Source organism: Parasteatoda tepidariorum, chromosome 6 (assembly GCF_043381705.1).
Source record: "Parasteatoda tepidariorum isolate YZ-2023 chromosome 6, CAS_Ptep_4.0, whole genome shotgun sequence".
In the NCBI taxonomy this organism is placed as follows: Eukaryota; Metazoa; Arthropoda; class Arachnida; order Araneae; family Theridiidae; genus Parasteatoda; species Parasteatoda tepidariorum.
The window spans coordinates 75201550-75222130 of NC_092209.1; the positions used below are offsets into that span (position 1 = coordinate 75201550).

Sequence of the window (20581 nt, forward strand, 5' to 3'; positions counted from 1 at the left end):
CATTTTTGCCATGTTTTGTATCTAGATTTACTCTAAAAATAGTTCATTTTATAGATGTAAAAGGTGTTGCATGTGATATGTGTCAGGCATTGTTCACATCCGTGGATGCCATGGAGCGACACAGAAAGAAACATCCCAATCAGGGGCCCGATCGAAGACACAGATGTCCCCACTGTGTCTACTCCACCAACTACTCACATCATCTCCGGGGTCACCTCGCTACTCACACGGGTGAGAGGAGACACGGATGTCCCCACTGCCACAAGACATTCACTCTGGAAGAAAATCTCAGGAGACACCTGAAGGTCCACAGTGGAGAGAGACCCTTCTCTTGTGGAGAGTGTGGAAGAGATTTTAATAGAAAGGAACACTTTGAGCGTCATAAGCGAAGACACAGCGGCATCAGACCTTACCGATGTTCCACCTGCGGAAGAGATTTCACTGAATTACCAATCCTTCTCAAGCACATAAGAATCCACACTTTGCAAAGACCCTACAAGTGCTCCAACTGCCAATACAGGGCCACCACATCTTCCAGTCTCAATAGTCACGTTATTCATAAACACACAAAACAGTTCCCCCATAAGTGTCACCTGTGTGAGAGAGGTTTTCTTGTACCAAGTCTTCTTAAACAGCACATTGACCGCATACATCCTCAATACAAGTAAATAAATAAGGAACTGCACTTAATGTAAACTTACCGTCATAAAAATGAGAGATAAGATTGATCACCGCGTACACTTTGAATAAAAATTTGCACGAAGAAAGTATAGTAAGGACTTTTACAATAAACGCCTATTTTTACTTATGTTTGAAATACATTGATGGCGAAAACTATGGGATTAGCTTAAAAAAGTACAATAAATTAGGAGACGGGGATTTTATTTTCCTTTATATTATTTATTTCTAATACAAAAATAAATGTTTGGTTTTTTTTCCTCATTCACTTTTATTATAATTCTTGATTTTAATTTTTAAATCGATATTGTTATATGTGTAGTTGGCATGGTTTTCGTGTTTTCTTTTTTATAAAATTATGTATGACTCTGCGTTGTTTTAAAATGAACTTTTAGCTACAAATAAACTTAGTATTTACTAAAGTATATGTTTGGTTAATATAAATGAGTTTTTGTTTCAAAAAATTTTATAGCAGTTGTCCATTTTACAGTTATACTTCAAGTAAATTCATACGATGAAAAAAGTCAATAAGCGATTTAAAGTCCTCCATATTTCATATGGTTATTTGAGTCAAAGGTCTTATTTATTGACATAGATATTGCTAAATTATTTTAAACAGTTTTTAATTTTAAGCAGAATATTTTTCCTTCCATAGGAAGATAAGTAAACGTTTTAGTTATTAAAAGTTGTAGTAATATTATAAAAACTACATTTGAAATTTGCGTGGTTTAAAAAATGAGCAATTTTGCTGAAGTAATAGTGAAGGAAATAAAAAAATACATTATTTTGTTTTATATTTTTTAAAACTCTTTTTTTCTCAAATCTCTTAATAGCTCTCGGATTAAGTTTAGATGGAAGCAATAAACGTTAGCTGCTTAGAAGGAAATAGAGTGTGCATTGTGATAGTGTATAAGGATCAGGCAAATGTATGTCCCCAAATAATCACGATTGGGTTTGATCTTATATTTGTGATGAAATTACAATTAAAGTTGAAGCTAAATTTAATTTTCGTCCCAAATATGATTTGTAAAAAAATGTTGCATGATTTTTTTTCTCCAAAAAATATACAATTGCAACAAAAAGAATCTTTATAAAAAGATTAAAACGTTGCTAATTAAATCTTAAAATACAAACAAAATACTAATTTATATTTAAATAAATTCTGTTTTATGAAAAGTGTCATTCAAAGTACAAATCTGTATCTTCATTTATTTAGATTAGAATATATTTTTAAAGAATTTTTTTTTGCTACGTAGGTTTAAATGCAACTGAAAAACACAATATTTAGAAATTTTGAACTGATAGCAGTTTCAATGGGCTGCACTCAGAATTAGTTTTTTTCCCTTCCAATTCAGCATTTCTCTAGATTTTATGTTATGATCAACAATCCTTTGCAATTTCCTCTTCGTTTCTTGATCAAAATTAATCATCAAGATTTCTTTAACTATTATTATATATAAATTTGTGATTTTTTTCAGTTAACCAAAGATAAGTCCATCGAAAAGAAATATTAATTATTTACTTTAGTTATAGCAACATACAATAATTTGAGTGCATCTAAACATTAGTTTCTGATTTTATTAAAATTTAATAATTCCTATGTTTAAAATGTGATTTCTCTATCGATTTCTTCTAAATTTTTAATTGCAATTTAAAATTACCTTTCTTCAAATGATGCACAAACTTGCATACTTTACAGTTTAACTTTTTCGACTGCTACAAAATTAAATAATGAAAAAATATAAATAATAATTAAATATTATTTCTGGGAGCACAATTTACAAATTGCGGGATCATATTTTGATGATCAAGATCCCGAATATGTCGAAAAGAAAGCATTTAATTCAGTGATAATACGTTGTGCTGAGCTTCGTCACTTAAAATATCGTCTAAACGAAATATGTTGTAAATTTAAGGTTAAACCATTGAACCTAAGATTGAGTCCTAGGACGAAAAAATTCAATCATTTGATCTAAAGTTATTTATGTTGTTCACATTTTTTTTAATTTTGTGACTTGCGTATTTACCCACAATAACTTTACTGAAGATATTTCAAACAATATGTTTAACTTTCAGGGTGGCACGCAATGGATAGCCTTGCAAGCGTTATATCTGCGCAAAGTTTGCTTTGATGATTAAAGAATTAGTTGGTATGTAAAAGAATACTGGTATATTTGTCACCTGTGCAATATAGAGCGACTGTAATGTAAGATCCATCCTAAACAATAAGGGAATAAGCCGAGCAGTCTGTGTAGTGCACAGGGAACTGTCCTTGCATCAGAAAGGTTCTGAGTTCAAATCCCGGGCAAGTCATGGATGTTCTTTCCTTCTCTGTACTATCTGTCCTCACTGTGGGAACGACGTTGGCCCGCCTAATATGGTGCCCCTGAAAAAGAGGCCAGCAAAATCGCCCTCTATATGCCTGCATTGACGGATGTTAACACAGGTGGGCATTGAAAAAAAAACAATAAGGAAATAAGAGTGTACAAGATTTACAATAATAATCACCCTTAATATATTTTTCGAAACTTTGTCAGATGGTAGGCACCATGGTTGTCAAAAATTATTTCAAACAGATAAAAATAACGGAACAGGAATCTATCTCATCATTCTTGAGAAAGGTAGGATGAAAAAAAATCAAAAACAGTTTGATTGTCAAATAATTGTTTTTTGTTTTCCCCCCTTAGCATATGATTGAAAATTTTACTTCACAAATAAGGACATAAAACTATTATATTTTGTGTTGCTATTAAAACATATGTCTGATTATTAAGTATTAAATTTTTTTTCTGGCTAAGATATTCATTTAGAAAAATTAAATAACATAAATGCATTTAAATTTCGAAAATTACTTCCCTTTTAAAAGAACACTGCAGGAATTTCACTGAAATGAATCCTTATTACGCCGGTCATGAATATCTAAGTGAAGAGCTAAATTTTAGCATCGGAGCTCTTAAGGCTTGGTTAATTTGACAGTTAATTTGGAATAGAAGAGAGAGTGTGTACTCTAACCAAAGACTGTGTTCAGAAATTGAAATAGTGGAAACACCTAATTAGGATGGCTGGCAAAGTTCCTTTTATGAATATTCATATATCCAAGCGATAAAGCTCCACCAGAGAGGCTTTGAAGTGCGTGGGTAGTGCTTTTGTCTTTCTTTTTCTGACATTGAGCATTATTTTTTTAATATTCTATGAATAATTTAAGTAAATTTACGAAATAAGCTGTAGAATTGCTTTTTATGATGTAAATGTCAGTGCGAAATTTAAATGGAGGATAAAAAAAGGATTATATACTGATGTTGAAATTGACCGAAAATATGGTTAGATAGGTTATTGAAAATAATTTCTATGAATATTTATCAACTTTATAATACAGCAAAAACCAGTTTTAAAAATATTTTTAATCACAATTTGCGTAATTGTTTTGATTGACTGTTTGTATTGCTCAACAATTCACTCTATTAATCTTGCTTAATATAACACTTAACTAAATAGGATGTTCCTATGCATATTGAGTTCCTTAATATTTTATCCTTCTAGTTTTATAATCATAGTATATTTTATGTAGTCAGTTTTTATCAGAACTTATAACCTATTTTTTTGAAAGAATTTTTGCAATATAACTACCCCTTCAAGAAATTAATCAACCATTACCAACTAATTAATTACTGCATTGTAAGAATAAATATATTTGCATAAATATAAATTCATTTTATTGTGTATCAAATTGTACTTTTTATTATAGACAATCATTACAAAAATAATGATGCTATGCACAAGAGTATAAAACACAAAATATTTCTAGATAAATTTTGTTAATAATTCTTATTACTTAGTCAGACTCCTAAGTCTGCTAAACTATCTCCAATATCCAGTTAAATTTATTTTTGACAGATTTGAAACCATGAGAGTTGTAAATGGTTGAAAATTTGCATAGTTTAGTATTCATGGTTTCTTAACCATACTAGTAGTAAACGGTTAATCCGTAAAGGTAAAACATGTTCTTTACCGTAAATTGTATAGTTAATTTGATGGACAAACTATCACCTGCTGTTTCACCATAATTTTAAAGTAAAGGGAAGTGACGTTAGCTTAGATTTCTATATTGTATAATTCTCTGATATCATCTCGTAAACAATTTATGAAACAAAAAATATAATTTAAAAAAATTGTTTGTATATAATTTTATTATTTAGAATTTTTTGCACCCTGATTCATATTTAAGTTTCTGAAAAAAAAATCAAGGTTGACATTGAAATATTTATTTCAAGAAATTTAAAAACTTATGTTCGAAATTGTTTATGGAAGTTACACTAGATTTTTTCATTGAATTCTGTCATAACCCATCGTTCTATCATTGAGGAAAAAAAATGTAAAAAATTTTTCTGCGTTAAAAACACGTCAATCTAACGTCACGTTTTAAAAGCGTAAATTTTTTCAAAATTGGCTGTTAAATAACATTAAAACTAGACTTTTAGTAGAAACACAACATCATTTAAAAGTTGTAAGAATCCAAATTCAGAGAAAAGAAAATTCAAGAATTTTTCAACGTTAAAATGACCGTTAAACTAATGATCCAGAAGCGCTAATTTAGTATTCTTAAAATTAGACTTTTAGTACGAGTAGAAACCTCTGAAAGATGCGAGAATTCGGAAAACAACTGGAAGGAAAGTCCCAAAATTGAACCTTTTTCTAATGGCTTAGGATACTGTCTGTACCCTTTATCGTAAATAACGGTTAATTAACGATCAAGTGGCTTTGATATTTATTTTTTGCAATGAGGCATACTTCCTATAATTCAATGCAGAATTGAAACGTAATTTCAAAGCATTACGGTTACTGGAACTAAACACGTCTTGTATACATATACAAATATTTACCATTTCAAATACATTTAAAATAGAGATTTGTGTGAAATTTGAGTTCTTTGGTAGTTAAATACAGATTCGTTATAATTTGGAATCTCAGAAAAGATATTCGATTGCCATTTCCTATATTAGCTCTTCCTAAATTAAACTCTGTCAATCCGTAGCAGTAGTAACCTTTCATTATTATAGTGATTTTCAGAAAATTCACAGAATGAGTGAAACGATGTTTGAAGTCTGATAATTCATTTCATTCGACAAAGTCTAGAATCCACTGACATAGAATTCTATAACTAGAGGGGAAGTGTATAGTTATTTACTAGAGAAGATTTAATTGAAGAGTATTAGGTTTCGGCAATTGCTTAGCTTCCCCGTAAAACTTCCTTGCTGGATTTTAACATATTTGGATGGGATTAATTTTATAAATATAGAATCAATTATGCGAAGTTTTGAATTCGCTGCATGATTGTTTTTTTTACTGAAAAAAGAGGCATAGTTTTTATGTTTATTAATTCAGATTAATGTTGAATGGTAATTCTTAGATTTTAGTTGACATATAAATGTTGATTGGAAGAGAATAGAATTCCTTATAAGAAGTAAGGGTTCCTAATAACTTTTAAATTTCATGGTTTCATGCATTAAATTTTCGAATCTAAATTTAAAGCTCAGATTTGTTTTGAATATTTAAATAAGATTTTTGTCAAATTTTTAAAGGTGTTTCAGTCAAGAAAATTTTAAGCACTTAAAAGGCGATTTTATTAATAGAGGATATGCACACTTTTAATTTTTATTTTAGTTATTTTATTCCTAGTTAAGTAGAGCAAGAAAAATATAAATTGGCTTAACATTCGTCGAAATTTATTTATAAAGTTATTAATTATATTAATTATTAATTATATTACTATTTTACTATAAAATTATTAAATTAGAATTATAAAAATATTTAATAAAATGTTAATGAATCAGGAAACAGAGAATATAAATTATAAAATGAACTTTTAATAGCTTATTAAATGAGCTTTTAATAGCTTATTAAATGAGCTTACCAATGTTAAAATATTTTAAATCTCGTTAACATACAAATTTGAGGAATCTTTAAGAAAGTTTTTTAATTAACCCATATTTTTTTACCTTTAAACATTTTAAAGAAAAGTTTACGTTTTGAGATAAATTATTTGCGCTTTATGACACGAAATTTTCTATCGCTCTCCTGTTTTTATGTGATTATATTTAACAGTACACAGTAAAACAGTGTAAATCTTGTTTATGTATATTTTTTTAACTCAGTATTCATATTAAACTGAATATATGCAGCTATACAACTGTATTAACATAATTAATAAATGAAATAATTTTTTCCCAAAAGAATAGAAATAAGAGCAAATATGCAATCTCTGTACATGAAAATATGTAATTTAGAGGGCTGAATAGGCTATGCGACTGTTTCATTTTAGATTTGAGTTATGAAATTTCTAAAATCGATTGCTTAAGCTTGTCGAATTTATTAATGTCATCATGCATTTCCTGATTTTTTTTAATACTTTTTGGTTCCTGGATTATTTTGATTTAATTTTGCATAATGTAAAAAATATGCTGTAATATATTTTCTAAAATGGTGAACATCTAAAATGATGGCAAATGCTTCGCACGAAATTGGCGTTTCACTAAGTGTTCCCCTACACCAAAACCAAGGACTGTTCCTGATGTAGTGAAACTGTTCCGCATATATGATGTAGTGATAGAATATCATTTTACGCTATTTGGTTTAAAGAGCCACCACCATATTTATTATTTTCTATTTTCAGTAAGATATGATACTCATAGGAATAAATAAGGTTACTTTTCCCGATGCAACTGAGGGCAAGAATCATAAATTTAGGATTCATATATATATTTTTTAAAGTAAAGTAAATTAGTTTTCAATCAAACATACACACATCACAGACGGAATATTAAAATAAATTCGAACAAATCCAAAGTGAGTAGTAGTTAAATGTTATGAAAATTTTTCATACAATTGAAAGATTAAGTAAAATCTTATGAGAACATAAACATCGTCAATTTAAAACTAAAACTGTACCTGCATGTTATAGCAGTTTTTATGTGTAGTTTGTCAAATCAATCCTTCAGAAAGATTGAAATTACTTGTTGTACAATCAATATTTTTTATATATCATTAAAGATGTTTGACACCTACTTCGTTATATTCGCATTTTTTTTCTATAATTATTCACCTTTAACTTCTAACAATGCTCCAAAATCATTTGTTATACGTTTATGACGTACCAGTTCATCAATCTACACAAGAATTTAGTTAAATAGTTTAAAGATAAACTAAATTCTTATCTAATTAAAGGTTAAATTTTTTTTGTTAGATCGAAGGTGATATATTTACTGTTTGTAGTTCAAATAATTGTAATTAATTTTAATAATGTTTAATCAAACCAAAAACAAATTTTAAATCAGAACTGACTTCTGAACAAGAAGATTATGGCAATAAGTAATTTGAAGTAGTTAATTGCTTTTATTTATTGAAGGATGATATTATTTCTTTAGAACTCATATTAGTTTGTTTTTGATACCACGTTTTCGTGTTTGTGATGATCAAATCTGTCAAATAAAAGTACGATCACCACCTGATTAGCTAAATCGCTGATATCTCTACTGGATCTCCGTGGCTGATTACAATACAAATTTTAAGGTATTTAAACACCTTCCACAACTTTCATTTAACCTAATAATTTAAATGTTAATATTTTTTTCGTGTGGTGTAGCATTTATAATTTATCCCTACAATCATTTTGAAAAAACAATTTTTCTTTTCCAAAGTTGTTGAGAAAAAAGTAAAAACACCGGTTTTATGACACCTGCATTAAGCCTCTAAGGGATTCTAAAATTAATTTATATTTACTTATTTTCATCATTTTGCTTGTAATAACTTCATTAGACAACAGATTAAATGCTAAGTTTGAATAAACATCATTACAGATTTTTTTTATAAGCTGCTAAAATAAAAAAAAATAAAAATTACATTATGGTCTATATTTTAATGTAATAATTGAATATACACGATAATTAATATTTTATTATACAGCGATCGTTAATGTGTTATACAATGATTAATCAGCTGTTTTATAAAGATAGAAAAGTTGTTATACAGTAATTGATCAGCATTTACGGAATGACTCATACTTTGTGTTAAATACTCATATTGGATGATATAGTCTGTTAGTAGTTAGCACAATATGTACAAAATATTAATGAGCTAATTTACAGAAAAAATATCAAAATTGTTTTTATTGTATTAAATTACCTTTGATACGTATAATTTACCATAAATAATATTGAAAGCCGAAAGAAGTAAGACGTTTTTAAGAGAGTTAAATATTTTTTCACCGTAGTGAAATTTTTTAATTATAAATTAATTTCAATGATTTTGAAATTACATATTTAAAAAGCACGCAAGTTTAACAAAGAAAATATATAAATTTCACTTCTATCAAATAATTTTAGGTATATTCTAAAATGCAATGTATATGAGCATTTAATTACATCTTTCCACACGCTTATGATCAATTCTACTTAACTAAATCAGTTTTCAAATTTTGCATGCTGGTCTATAAACTTTATTATTTTATTAAACCAGTATTAATTAGATTTGTTTCTTTATATATTTTAGTCAAGTTTGTTTAACATTTTTCCAAAACCTGCAGAAATATTTTCTTTGTTTCATCATTGCTTAATATATTGTTCATTTATCATGAAGTAACCTGCTTCGTTTTATTTTCTAAAAGGTTTTGAAATAAAAGCGTTTTAATAATATAATAGCAGAGTAATTATCGAAAAATTTCTAGACCTACATTAATTCTGTAAAAAAAATGGACACGTAATTTTTTCCATTTTTCAAATCTAGTTAGCATCCTTAAAGTAGTTAAGCATTGAATAAACTATTATTATTGATTATTCGCTCAGTAAATATTAATCTTCATTATTACCTATTATGTTTTAAAATTAATAGTGACCGATAAAAGTTTTCGAATCCTGAAAATTATTGCAAAGGCAAAAAAAAGTACAAAGGAGTGATTTTTCTTTTTCAACCAAGAGTACTTTATCTATATAGTTTAACTTCTATAGTTCATTGCAGTTGTTTCCTTTAAAAAAAATTTTTTTTGAACGTAAAGAAAAAAAAACTTTACCAAAATATATTGTTGAAATCCTCTCGTTTTAGGACATATGACTGTTTTCCTGAACAAAATTTTTTGAAGTGATACTTCTTGTGCGACTTCCAACAAGGTTGCGTTAAACGTTTAACGCTGGATTTTTATTGGCCGGGAAATCACGTGGTAGGACCCAGTTTTTCCTCATTCATTTCCATATTGTTATGGTTCGCACTAGCATAAAAATAATAAAAGTCATAAAAGCATTGTTTTTCTATAAATAACTTAGTTTGATTTGATACACATATAATTTAATAGGGTAATATTTTTTATTTTGAAACTTAGTGGATAACAATTGTAAAAAATGAGTGAAAACAATCCCGCGGACAACGCGATGGATTTAAGGTTATGTCAAGGTACGTCTCTTGTGAATATCAATTGATTGTTAGGTTTTCTTTTTTCTAATTGCCATTTATATTTCACCAAATGCAGCCATGAGGGATATTAAATTATTTATTGCAAAATCTTTATTGCAACTATCCACTGCAGGTTCACAAGCTCTGACAGACGTTACTGGTGAAGAAATTGATTATTGTGAGCGGCATGTGATTCTTGCAGGAGATTTTAATGTGAATTTCTCGTTACTTGAAGCTGAAGCATTATTAACCTTCCTTAAAGACAAATTTGAATGGAAATGATAAATGGTAGGAATGATCCAACAACCAAAGGGGTAACTACCAGTGATGCAGTTTTTGCAAGAAATAATGAAAAAATAGAACTCAAACATTTCGTATCTTACTTTAGTTCTCATAATCCCATTGTAAATGTTACAGATTTGGATATTTCTCCATTCGAAAATGATGATTAAAAGATGCAATCAATTGTGAATTGTAAGCAATGTTAATAAAGTTTGTCTTAAATAAACAATATGATTTCACTAAAAATCAATTTCTACCCCTTCCTATTTTCATTTCCACATTACGAAGTTTCACTTCTTCCGCGTGTAGGGACTCAACGCACTATTTTTTCTACTGTTATTTCCATTCCATTTCGAGTAAACCTATCCTGGCAAACATCAATTCTCACACAATCACAGCCTATATTCTTTTACGAAGATTTTCTTACAAAGATTCTTTCACAAAGATTTCAATTCAACCGCTATATATTTACACATAGCCTTAACACAAAGACAGACACGAAACCATGTAGAACAAAAGCAAACTTCTTATGCATCGAAGTTGCCAGGCACGCGAAACAAAAATATATCACAGTTACAATAAAAAAACATAAACAAATAATAAATCTGAGTTAAGTGAAATAAGTAGACTAGAAGGAATTATATTTCAACAAATTCGTTGTGCTATACGGCACATCGTTATTTAATTAAACGTTAATTAACATTTTAAGTTATGGTGAGACACTTAGCTCAACTTTATTACTCCATATTGCTGATAAAGATTAGATGGTGCTGACATCATGGGTCACATGCAGGGATATTTTTTTTTAAATTTTATAACCGTCGTTGAACAGCTGACCCAATTTTATGGAATTGCGACTACTAATGTTCAACTCCGTAGCATTGTAATTTTGAACAATCCAGAAGACAAGGAAACTCCTGGATCGAGTATTGGGAGAAATTTGCCTTCGTGGATGACATTATGATGGAACTAACCCGCGTATGCGTTACATGAGGAGGAGGACCACGAGAACCTCCCATGTTTAGAATAACGGCAAGGTGACCTTAACCTATAATCCGTCTACCACTGACGATATTTCACGCCAGCATTGTGGTCAGTGCAAGCCGGATGTGGGGTTCGAATTGACTGGGATTCGAACCCGGTTCGCCGCATTGGAAGGCGATTGCTCTATCCCCTGAGCCATCTTGGCTCATGCGTGGGTATTGGCTGTCTTCTTCTACTTGGTGTGCAAGTACTCAATTGATGTTTGTCTTGCTGTCGTCCATGGGATAGATTGATTTTCGATTCCAGCCAATATACGTTTCTTAAAATGACCCGAAACTATTTTTCATTGTTTGTATTTATACTAATATTAAAATCATGTCAAACTAGTCTAATTATGAATTAGTAAATGATAAAAAGAACAAAAAAATACTTAAAATGCGCGCTGATGAGAATGAAAAGAAAAAACTCAGTGTGAAAAACAATCAACTCCAAGAAGATCCAAAATAATATATTTTTTTAAAAATTTGATCTTGTGCTGCTTTTATGTAAATATTTAGTTAAACTGATTTCTAATGAGTCTCACTATGTTTGTGGTGTAGAAATGTCTAGGCTGATGCCACTTACCTTTCCAATAAAAATTAATCAATTTTACATCCAACAAATAGGAATATGTTTCTATGCGGATAAGAATATGAATTGCCCAATAAGAATAGTGCAAACGGAAATTAGTTCAATGATAATGAAACACTGAAGATGTTCAGCCTCTGACTTGGACATTTCTGTTAGAGTTAATCAAGTCGATGAAGTTGATCTATTGGCAAAACGAGCGGACATGAAAACCATGAAACTACAACCATTATTGAACTGGGTAGAAAAAGGAAAAAAAAAACTGACTAAACATTTTCAGACATTAATTAGATGAAGGGTGAAATAGTGTAATCAAAAATCAGTTTATTTTACGAAGAGGAAATGTACTTAAGGAAAATGAAATTTTCTCAGTTTAATCCTAAATAAAAAGTAAATTTTGATTACTTTGATATTACACTTGAAATGATTTTTCTTAACAATGATTCGTCGTATTTGAATGATGTTATTTTTCTCAAAATTAATTATATCTTTAACACATACATTTGTCGTTCTTAAGTTTTAATAATGGTTCTTATTAAGGGATTATAACAGAACATCATGTAAAAATGTTTTTATCAGTTTTATTTAGTGTGAATATTTCTAATTTCTATGTTCCTAAGTTCTCTTCAATTTATGTCTTATAAAATCAGCATCATACCTTCATTAATTATCTATACATTCATTAGTTTATCTCCATGGAATACACAACATCAATATACACTTTTTAAAAAAAAAATTTTTTTTTGGAAATTAAAACAAAGATTAACTTTAACGTTAAAAGTGTATTTATAAATGTATTCAAATTTTATTTTTAAAAAAATCATCTTCGAATTTGAAACTTTGATATCTTCCTTCACACTGAAACATTATTCTTTGAGTGTGAAAATCATGCAACAAAACTTTTTGAAGAGGATATGAACGAAAATTGTACATGCTCAAATCATAATGTTTTTAAACGTTACAATATATTTTTCTAATAAATAGCTATTTATTATTGAATTATTCAAACGACGTAAATAATATTTTCATTACATATTACAGTGCGGCACTGTAAACGTTTTCATTAATTAGAATAAAATTTTATTTTATCAATACCTAAACACAAATTTTAGAAGTATATGTGTCGGCGTTTAATACCTAATACTAAGTTTTATCACTAATTCTGTTTATTATACCTGGATAAAGACTAAGTAATTCTTATAAAATTCAGCTTTTATTTATTTATATGCTTCTTTCCTTTATTTTAATTTTTTTTCTGCTTTTTATTTATTTGTCTTTCAAATATAAGTTAAGGATAATTCGCGATCGTAACGAACTATAGGGGGGGGGGGGGTTATCTGTGGCGAATTCCTGCGATTTCCATGTGTACAGTCATTCAGTTGCTCTGGAGACGTTTTTAACGTAGCGCGTTGCATTGTAACGTTTCTTCTTTATTGTGGCTTATTAATTTTAAAAAAGAAAAACTTTGATATTCTTTCTTCTGAAAGCGAAAACAAAATGGTATCTCTTTTTTTTTAAAGAAGGAACATCCAAAATACAACGGAAAAACATTTGTAAATAAACAGGAAAAAAATTTATCTTTTCACTTGAGTTAAAACCTAATGCCTGCGAAATCGTATTACTAATTTAAATGAGATAACATTAAAGGCCTATTTAAACTTTGCATTCCATAATTCTATGAATCATATTACTTCAAAAAGTACACGTAAGCCCATAATTTAATATCGTTTAATTTTGCAAAAAAAGTTTTTTGACAACAATTTTTATTAACGAATTTTAAGTTTCAATGAAAATCATTATTTATAAACAAAATGCAAAATAAAAAATTCTTACGAAAAAAACGATTCTAAAAATTCCTCATATTAAAAAAGAAAATTCATGTTTTTTTTAAAATTCTTATTTGGACATAGAAAACCATTCTATGGAGAACTATCTTGAAATTGGAAAAAAAATCATTTACAAGTAAATTTTTCATTATAAAAATCATAACACTTACCTGATTTATAAATCCGGAGAATTCCAAAATGATATGTTCTTTATTTGAAAATTTTATTCTCAATTATATATACATAGATTATCAATTCATTACTTTAAGATGACGTACCACACAATAAAATTTTATTGACTGAATTCTAGTTGACTCTAATTAACTGAATTCTAGTTGAAATTTATCATTAAAAATTAAAAATTACTGACCATGAAAATGATGAAATTTATTAATATTAAACACAAATGATACTATTTCAAGTAATTCGCATGATTCTTTACTGTTGTTTTTCGAATTATACAAAGACAGAAATATATACTATTCTATAAAGAAGAAGAATATTATATAACTATTACAGCTTCGTACTTTCTGAAATCACATTTATTCCTTAGAGTGAAGTAAGCAATGTTGACTCCACTTCAATTTGTAATGAGTTGAAGACAAAAAAAAGTAATTGTTATAATATTCAGCATCGTAACATTTATTTATAAGCTTCTTTCCTGTATTTTTAAAATTTTTCGTATACTTTTCATTTATTTGTCTTTCAAATATAAGTTTAAATAAATACTTCTTCATAAAACTATTTTGATGAAAGATTATCGTCTGCCTTGCTTTTAAGTTACATTTCTAAATAAAAATAAGCTCAAACGATTATTTTCTTTATCCAAAGTTAATTAAAAAGAAAAAGACATTTAACAACATTATTTCTTATCCAAATATGTTACTTCAGTTTTTTTTATTTAATATAATTTATAAAAATTAAATTATTTCTAAGACTTATAAAATATAATTTTGCTTGAATTTCTAATCCAACTGCAATCAATATTTTTTTAAATATAATAATAATGCTCAAATGTATCTTTCTAAATGTTGTCTATTATCGTCTGACAAACAGAAATTAATCTTGTCAGAAAGCAAATGATATTTCACAGTATGAAGTTGTTCTAAATGTCGATAGTTGGTGTGTTGTATTCACGTGAAAAATGAATGGAACTTGTAAAATTAATAAATTGCCTTGTAGCAGTAATTGGGAATCTTTAAGTGAGTACGAGCGAAAGCGCTATTCAAATGTAATTAGAAACTGGGAAGTTCTAAAATCTTTAGGTATGTTTTATTTTCTTGAAACTTCTTTTAGATGTCAGATAAAATGTTCCATAAAGATGTTAATGTAGGCATAATTGTCTTTCAGATTTAGGTAAATTTTATACAGTAACAATGCATAATTATAGTTATTTTTTAAGCATTATTTAATGTTGATCACTAGTTTTTTTTTTCAAATGATTTTGAATGCAAATTTAAAAAAGGCTTACATTTTGCTTAATCATTTATAATTGTAATAAGAAATTATATTAACGTATTGTTTTTCCATATGTAATATAAATTTATTAGTTTTTTAAAATTTAATTTCTTTGTTTTCTGTGTAGAAAAATTAAGTCTGCGATTAACTGAGATGAAAGTACATGCTTTATTAAATAAAATCAGTTCATGGATGATTATGATATGCTATATATGATTATGCTTTTGTTATAGAGGTTAAATATAATACAGTCCCTGGCTAAATTATTCGATGCACTATAAGATTCCTCAAGATTCTATGAAAAATCTTAATTATCTGGTGATACTATACGTTCTATTGTTTTCAAGCGACTGAAAATGGTTTCCACTTGTTTACTTTCGTGATTCTAAACACTTTAACTCAAGACGATAGAACAGTAATTCTCAACCTTTTTTGGGGGGCGGCACACTTTTAACAATTTCGAAATTTGATGGCACACAGTGAAAAAAATTAGTTTAAAAGTTGTTTACTCACCTATAATACACTGTGTTAAATAGTTTGTGATAATAATTTTGAATGTAATAATATGTACTATATGAATAAAATAATATGTACTACAAAAGCACGTTTATTAAGGGATTAATTATTTCTTTCGACTAATTTTTCATCAGTTAGTAGCAGTGGAGCCCCTAAATTCATAGTATAGGAGCCTTATAAGTAACAGTTAATTTTTTTTTCGCTAGTTAATAATTGTTAGCTTGTTTTCTATAGCTATTAACTGTTATTTTACTGTGATTTTTTGTCAGCTAGTTTTTTTGCTAATTATTAATTGTTAACTTATTGTTTTGTTAGTTATCCTTTGTTAATTTGTTTTTATAACTTTTAATTGCATGGTTTACTTTAATGATTAGCTTTTACTTTAGTTTAAAAGTCAATATTTAGCTTGCTTTCCTTTGTTTATTAATAATTTTAATAATCATTAAATTTCCTACTTATTTCAAAATTTTTTTAAATTGTCAAAGACAATTTAAAAACTTCCTTCTTATTTTAAATTATTTTGAGATTGTCAAAGACAAGACAGTTGCCGACGAAGATGTTCACACTGTTAAAGCATGGAAAAATTATGGAATGTGTAGATATATATAATATTTTATATATATACACTTCTCTTCAATTTAAACTATGCTCGAAGTAAAAAAAAGCATTATAATTTTTATTATATCATTTCTAATAATTGGCGGCACACAAAAGTGTCGCGTCACAGTGGTTGAGAATTACTGCGATAGAAATAAATACAAATCGGAAGAAAAAAAAATCTACTGCATAAAAATATATTAATATAATACCTGATGCAATAAATATTCTACATTTATATAATATATCGTCTAATCTAACCTATCGTCAAATTTCGATTATATATTGTCTAATTTAATCAATTAATACATGAACGTAAGCAAGCGCAAACCGGTTTCAGTCGCGTAAAAACAATAAAGCTGTATAGTATCACCTGATAATTAAGATTTTACATAGAATCTTATTGTGAGTAATTTGTAGTAATTTGGCTGCCAGGAACTGTGCATGTTAAACATTTATGTCTTTGAAAATTTAGTTTTTACCGGTAACGCATTAAAAATTAGGGACTACATATATGAATAGTTTTAACAAGAGAATTAGAATATGAATTCAATTGATGTATTTTCAAATTATTCTTTTGGTATAGAAATATCAGGTAGGTTTGAGCTTGGGTGACGTTTAAATAATTTTGTTTGTTTTATGCGTTAACAGGTTGCACCTGTACTTCAATTCCCATGGAATAATCTCTTATCGAAACTCATGGGTGCCATTTTTATTTCAAATATTCATTTTGATGCAAAATAATTTTCGGCATTTTTATTTCAAAATGATTTTATCACTAAGTAATTTGTGGAAATCTATTATTTTACCTTCTAAAGTATTTTTCGATAAGAATATAGCAGTAATTTATATTTATTTTGAAAGGTTATATCTTTAATGTAATAATGCTAGCAGCTATTTATATGATAAGGAGAAAAAAATATGTGATCTTTTGTATAATCCAAAAAATGAACGGTACTTAATTCCATTTAAAACGTGGCAGGGTAATCATTAAAATAATTGAGAGAAATTTTATCATAAGAATTTAGTTATTTTATAGAGTTAGACTTTTTTATACTCTTAATAATGAAACATTTATTTGTATTTGTTTGAATTAAAAAATTATTTCAAATATTCTTTTCTTCAAAATTTTCAACTAGCATTAGCTTGAAATGAAGAATAAGTAAATTTCTGGAGAAAAAACAAAAGTATTTCATAAAAATTATTGAAATTTACTAATACATCTTATTTGCAAAGATACATTGCTTTTTATTTATTCTTAAATATAACCCTAGATAGTTTTCTTTAAGTTAAATACTAAAATATATCGGAAACAATGATTTTTTAAAAAACTTTTTGTTAAATTGGAACTTAATTTAGAATAATTTTCTGAAACTTACTGGGCGGAGAAAATTTTTTTAAACAAACTTTATCTTTCACATTTACTGCTAAAAGTTATAGAAGCTTTTAAACTAAGAAAAAAAAAAGTAATTTTATCAAATATTACATTCTTTTTAAGGTATTATATTCTTTCTAAATTTTTAAAGTCATAAGATTTTGAAAGTGTCTATGTGTTTTTATTGTATTTAAATTCCGAATTTTTAGTATCTAAAGACATATAATTATAGTGAAGTATAATTTTGTATTGGAATTGTGACGAAAATAATTGTTTACATGCAGAAAATGTTAACGTTATAGGGCATGATGACGATGCAACTCTTGTTTTACTAATTTTGTTATTCTGAACAAACTTAATTTTAGGGGTTGCTTCAAAACTTCCTAAATTTCTGGATCCCGATGAAAAAGCTCCTTCAAAAGTAAAAAAATTTCCAAGAAATCAAAGTATTCCTAAAGATCAACAAAATGGTAAGTTGTTGAACTAATCACCATAGTTTTACAATTTCAAATGCTAGTTTTGCTACTTTTAAGCTATGTTTATTAAAAAAATATTAGTGTTTTTTTATTCTCCATAACTTTAAATTTTATCCTCGCGAATTCGATATTTCTTATAATTAATGTTAGATTCTTTTCAATAATTATTTATTTTGTGCCTCTTGGTTAACTAAAATAATTTTGAAACTGAGATTTATCGTAGTACTGCATTGTATTTAGATAAAGCGTATTTTTAAAATTTATAATTTCTTTCTAAATAATTATAAAATTTATTCATTATCGTAATTAAATTGGGCATAATATAACAACGTACATGTTTATTCCCTCTTTAGGTGAAATTTAACATTTATAATATTTATATTATTTTACAATTCATATTTCATATTCATTCAATGACAATTCATCTTTTTTTTAATCTTATTATGACTTGAGACAGTAAAATAGAAATTCGATATTGTAATATAATTTTTGCAATATTCCTTTATACTTCAGTAATGAAGAGGTACAGAATGATGAGTATTTCCCTTTTTTTGGAGGAGATAAGGGGTTTGAAGATAAAAAAAATATTAGTAATACTTGATACCTTTTTCTATGCTCACGAAAAACTACAGGCGAATTTTGAATGTTCTTAAATTTTTGCTCAGCGAAATTAGTAAAATACAGATTTTAGAGTAAAGTATAATTATTTTACTTATTCTAAGAATGATTCATTCATTTATTGCATGATAGAAAATTTAACATATGAAGCTATCATTGTGAATTTTCAAAAGAGAAATTCATTTTCTTTACGAATAGTGCGCAACCATTAAATGACTTTGCACCCGGACTGACTTATACATTTTTAATGCCCTGTGTAGTTTTTATCATGAAATTAAATTTTTTAATTTCTGCTTTTAATTTTCGTCGTATGACATTCATTAAAACTTTTATTAGCAATAAAAAATTTCAATATCCGCGAAAAGATTAACAATCGAAGAAATTGTTAATAAATAATCAGTAAAAACTTTTTCAAAACTACGGTTGACTGTTTAAAAGCAATAGTTTTAAGTTTCAAATACAAGAAACAATAAATTTGTCAGCAAAAAAAAACCTTCATCAACTTATTTTAAATGATAATAAAATTTTGTTTCAATTATTATTTTTTTATTATATTCTTTCAATACTTAATTTATAAAGTATTGAGAATTTAAATTTTATCTAGTGATGTTACATAAAAAGAGGAGTGATCCGCCAAATTATCTATTTTTTCTATAATTGGTAAAGTGACTTAGAATTTTAAAAGCCACATTCATCATTAGTAGTATTATTAGCACTAGATACAAAATCTTTCGGAATTTCATATGTTTTCAAGAATTTAGGGATTTATCTACATTAACTGCATTTTCATTATTTTTTTAGTACATTTCTGCAATTCAAATTAGATTTGTTCTTTTGTTTAATATTATTACTTTATAGCAAAGTTGAATATTTTAATGGGTCAAATTCTTTACTTTTTCTGATAGTCAAAGACTTCGAGAAAACGAATTTCAAGTTATTTGCTGTGCCTGAATCTCAAAAGAGAAAGGAAAAGATTTGTCAAAAGAGTAAGAATAATAATTGTTTCACTATTTTGCTTTAGAAAAAATTTCAATATTAAGTATAATAGAACTATTGTGCAAAAGTTACTTGAAAATATATTTTTCCTTTCAGAAATTATAAAGAAACGTCGTAAAAAGTTAAGACAAGATGAAAATGTAAGTTTTGAAATTCTAATAGGAATTTTTAGCAAACATTTCTGTAACAATTAGCACAAATATCAGATACTTTATTACAAAAATATTTTTAAATTTTGCAAAATAATTTTTGTTTTTGGGAATATTATTTAGCACCAATTATTTAGTATATTCAAAGTGAATCTCCCAAAGGCTATTCAGGGTGTTCATAGTTTTAGAGCATTGTACAGTCCGCAAAAAAAAAAAAAACGAATCACCCTGAATAACTTTCGTTCTAATGATCGGATTTTCACGAACTAAGTGTCAATCTTAATGCTTCTTGGGGGTGACCTCAAATATGCTAATTAATTAGTGCTAACTATTAATTAAGTTACGAAATCAGACACAAAAACGTACTTTCTCTGAATAAACATATATTTTTTTTTACATATTTGGAATCTAGACACTTGAATTAGGGGGGGTAGACAAAATTTTAAAACAATTGGGTCGTAAATTGGGTTGCAATAAAGGTTTATATATTTGGCGATAGTCCAGAAAACCGCCAAAAAAAGTCGCCTGCGCAAATAAATATTTTAAGATAACCCATTGACT

General features: G+C 27.4%; 1 protein-coding gene and 1 long non-coding RNA gene across 2 annotated transcripts in view; both read left to right on the plus strand.

Annotated features, from left to right (window-relative positions):
* The window catches only part of LOC107440373 (histone-lysine N-methyltransferase PRDM9-like), a 29242-nt gene extending 28170 nt beyond the window's left edge, over positions 1 to 1072 (plus strand). Inside the window, exon 6 of the mRNA XM_071181853.1 lies at positions 26 to 1072. Within this exon, the coding sequence (XP_071037954.1) occupies positions 26 to 668 (643 nt within the window). The 3' untranslated portion in view covers positions 669 to 1072. The remainder of the gene's footprint in view (positions 1 to 25) is intronic.
* Positions 1073 to 14974: 13902 nt separating this feature from the next.
* On the plus strand, positions 14975 to 20012 carry LOC139425782 (uncharacterized). Its single transcript, XR_011636926.1, has 4 exons — positions 14975 to 15100; positions 18147 to 18251; positions 19781 to 19861; positions 19968 to 20012. It is a non-coding gene; the product is annotated as an uncharacterized lncRNA (long non-coding RNA).
* The last annotated feature ends 569 nt before the right edge of the window (positions 20013 to 20581 follow it).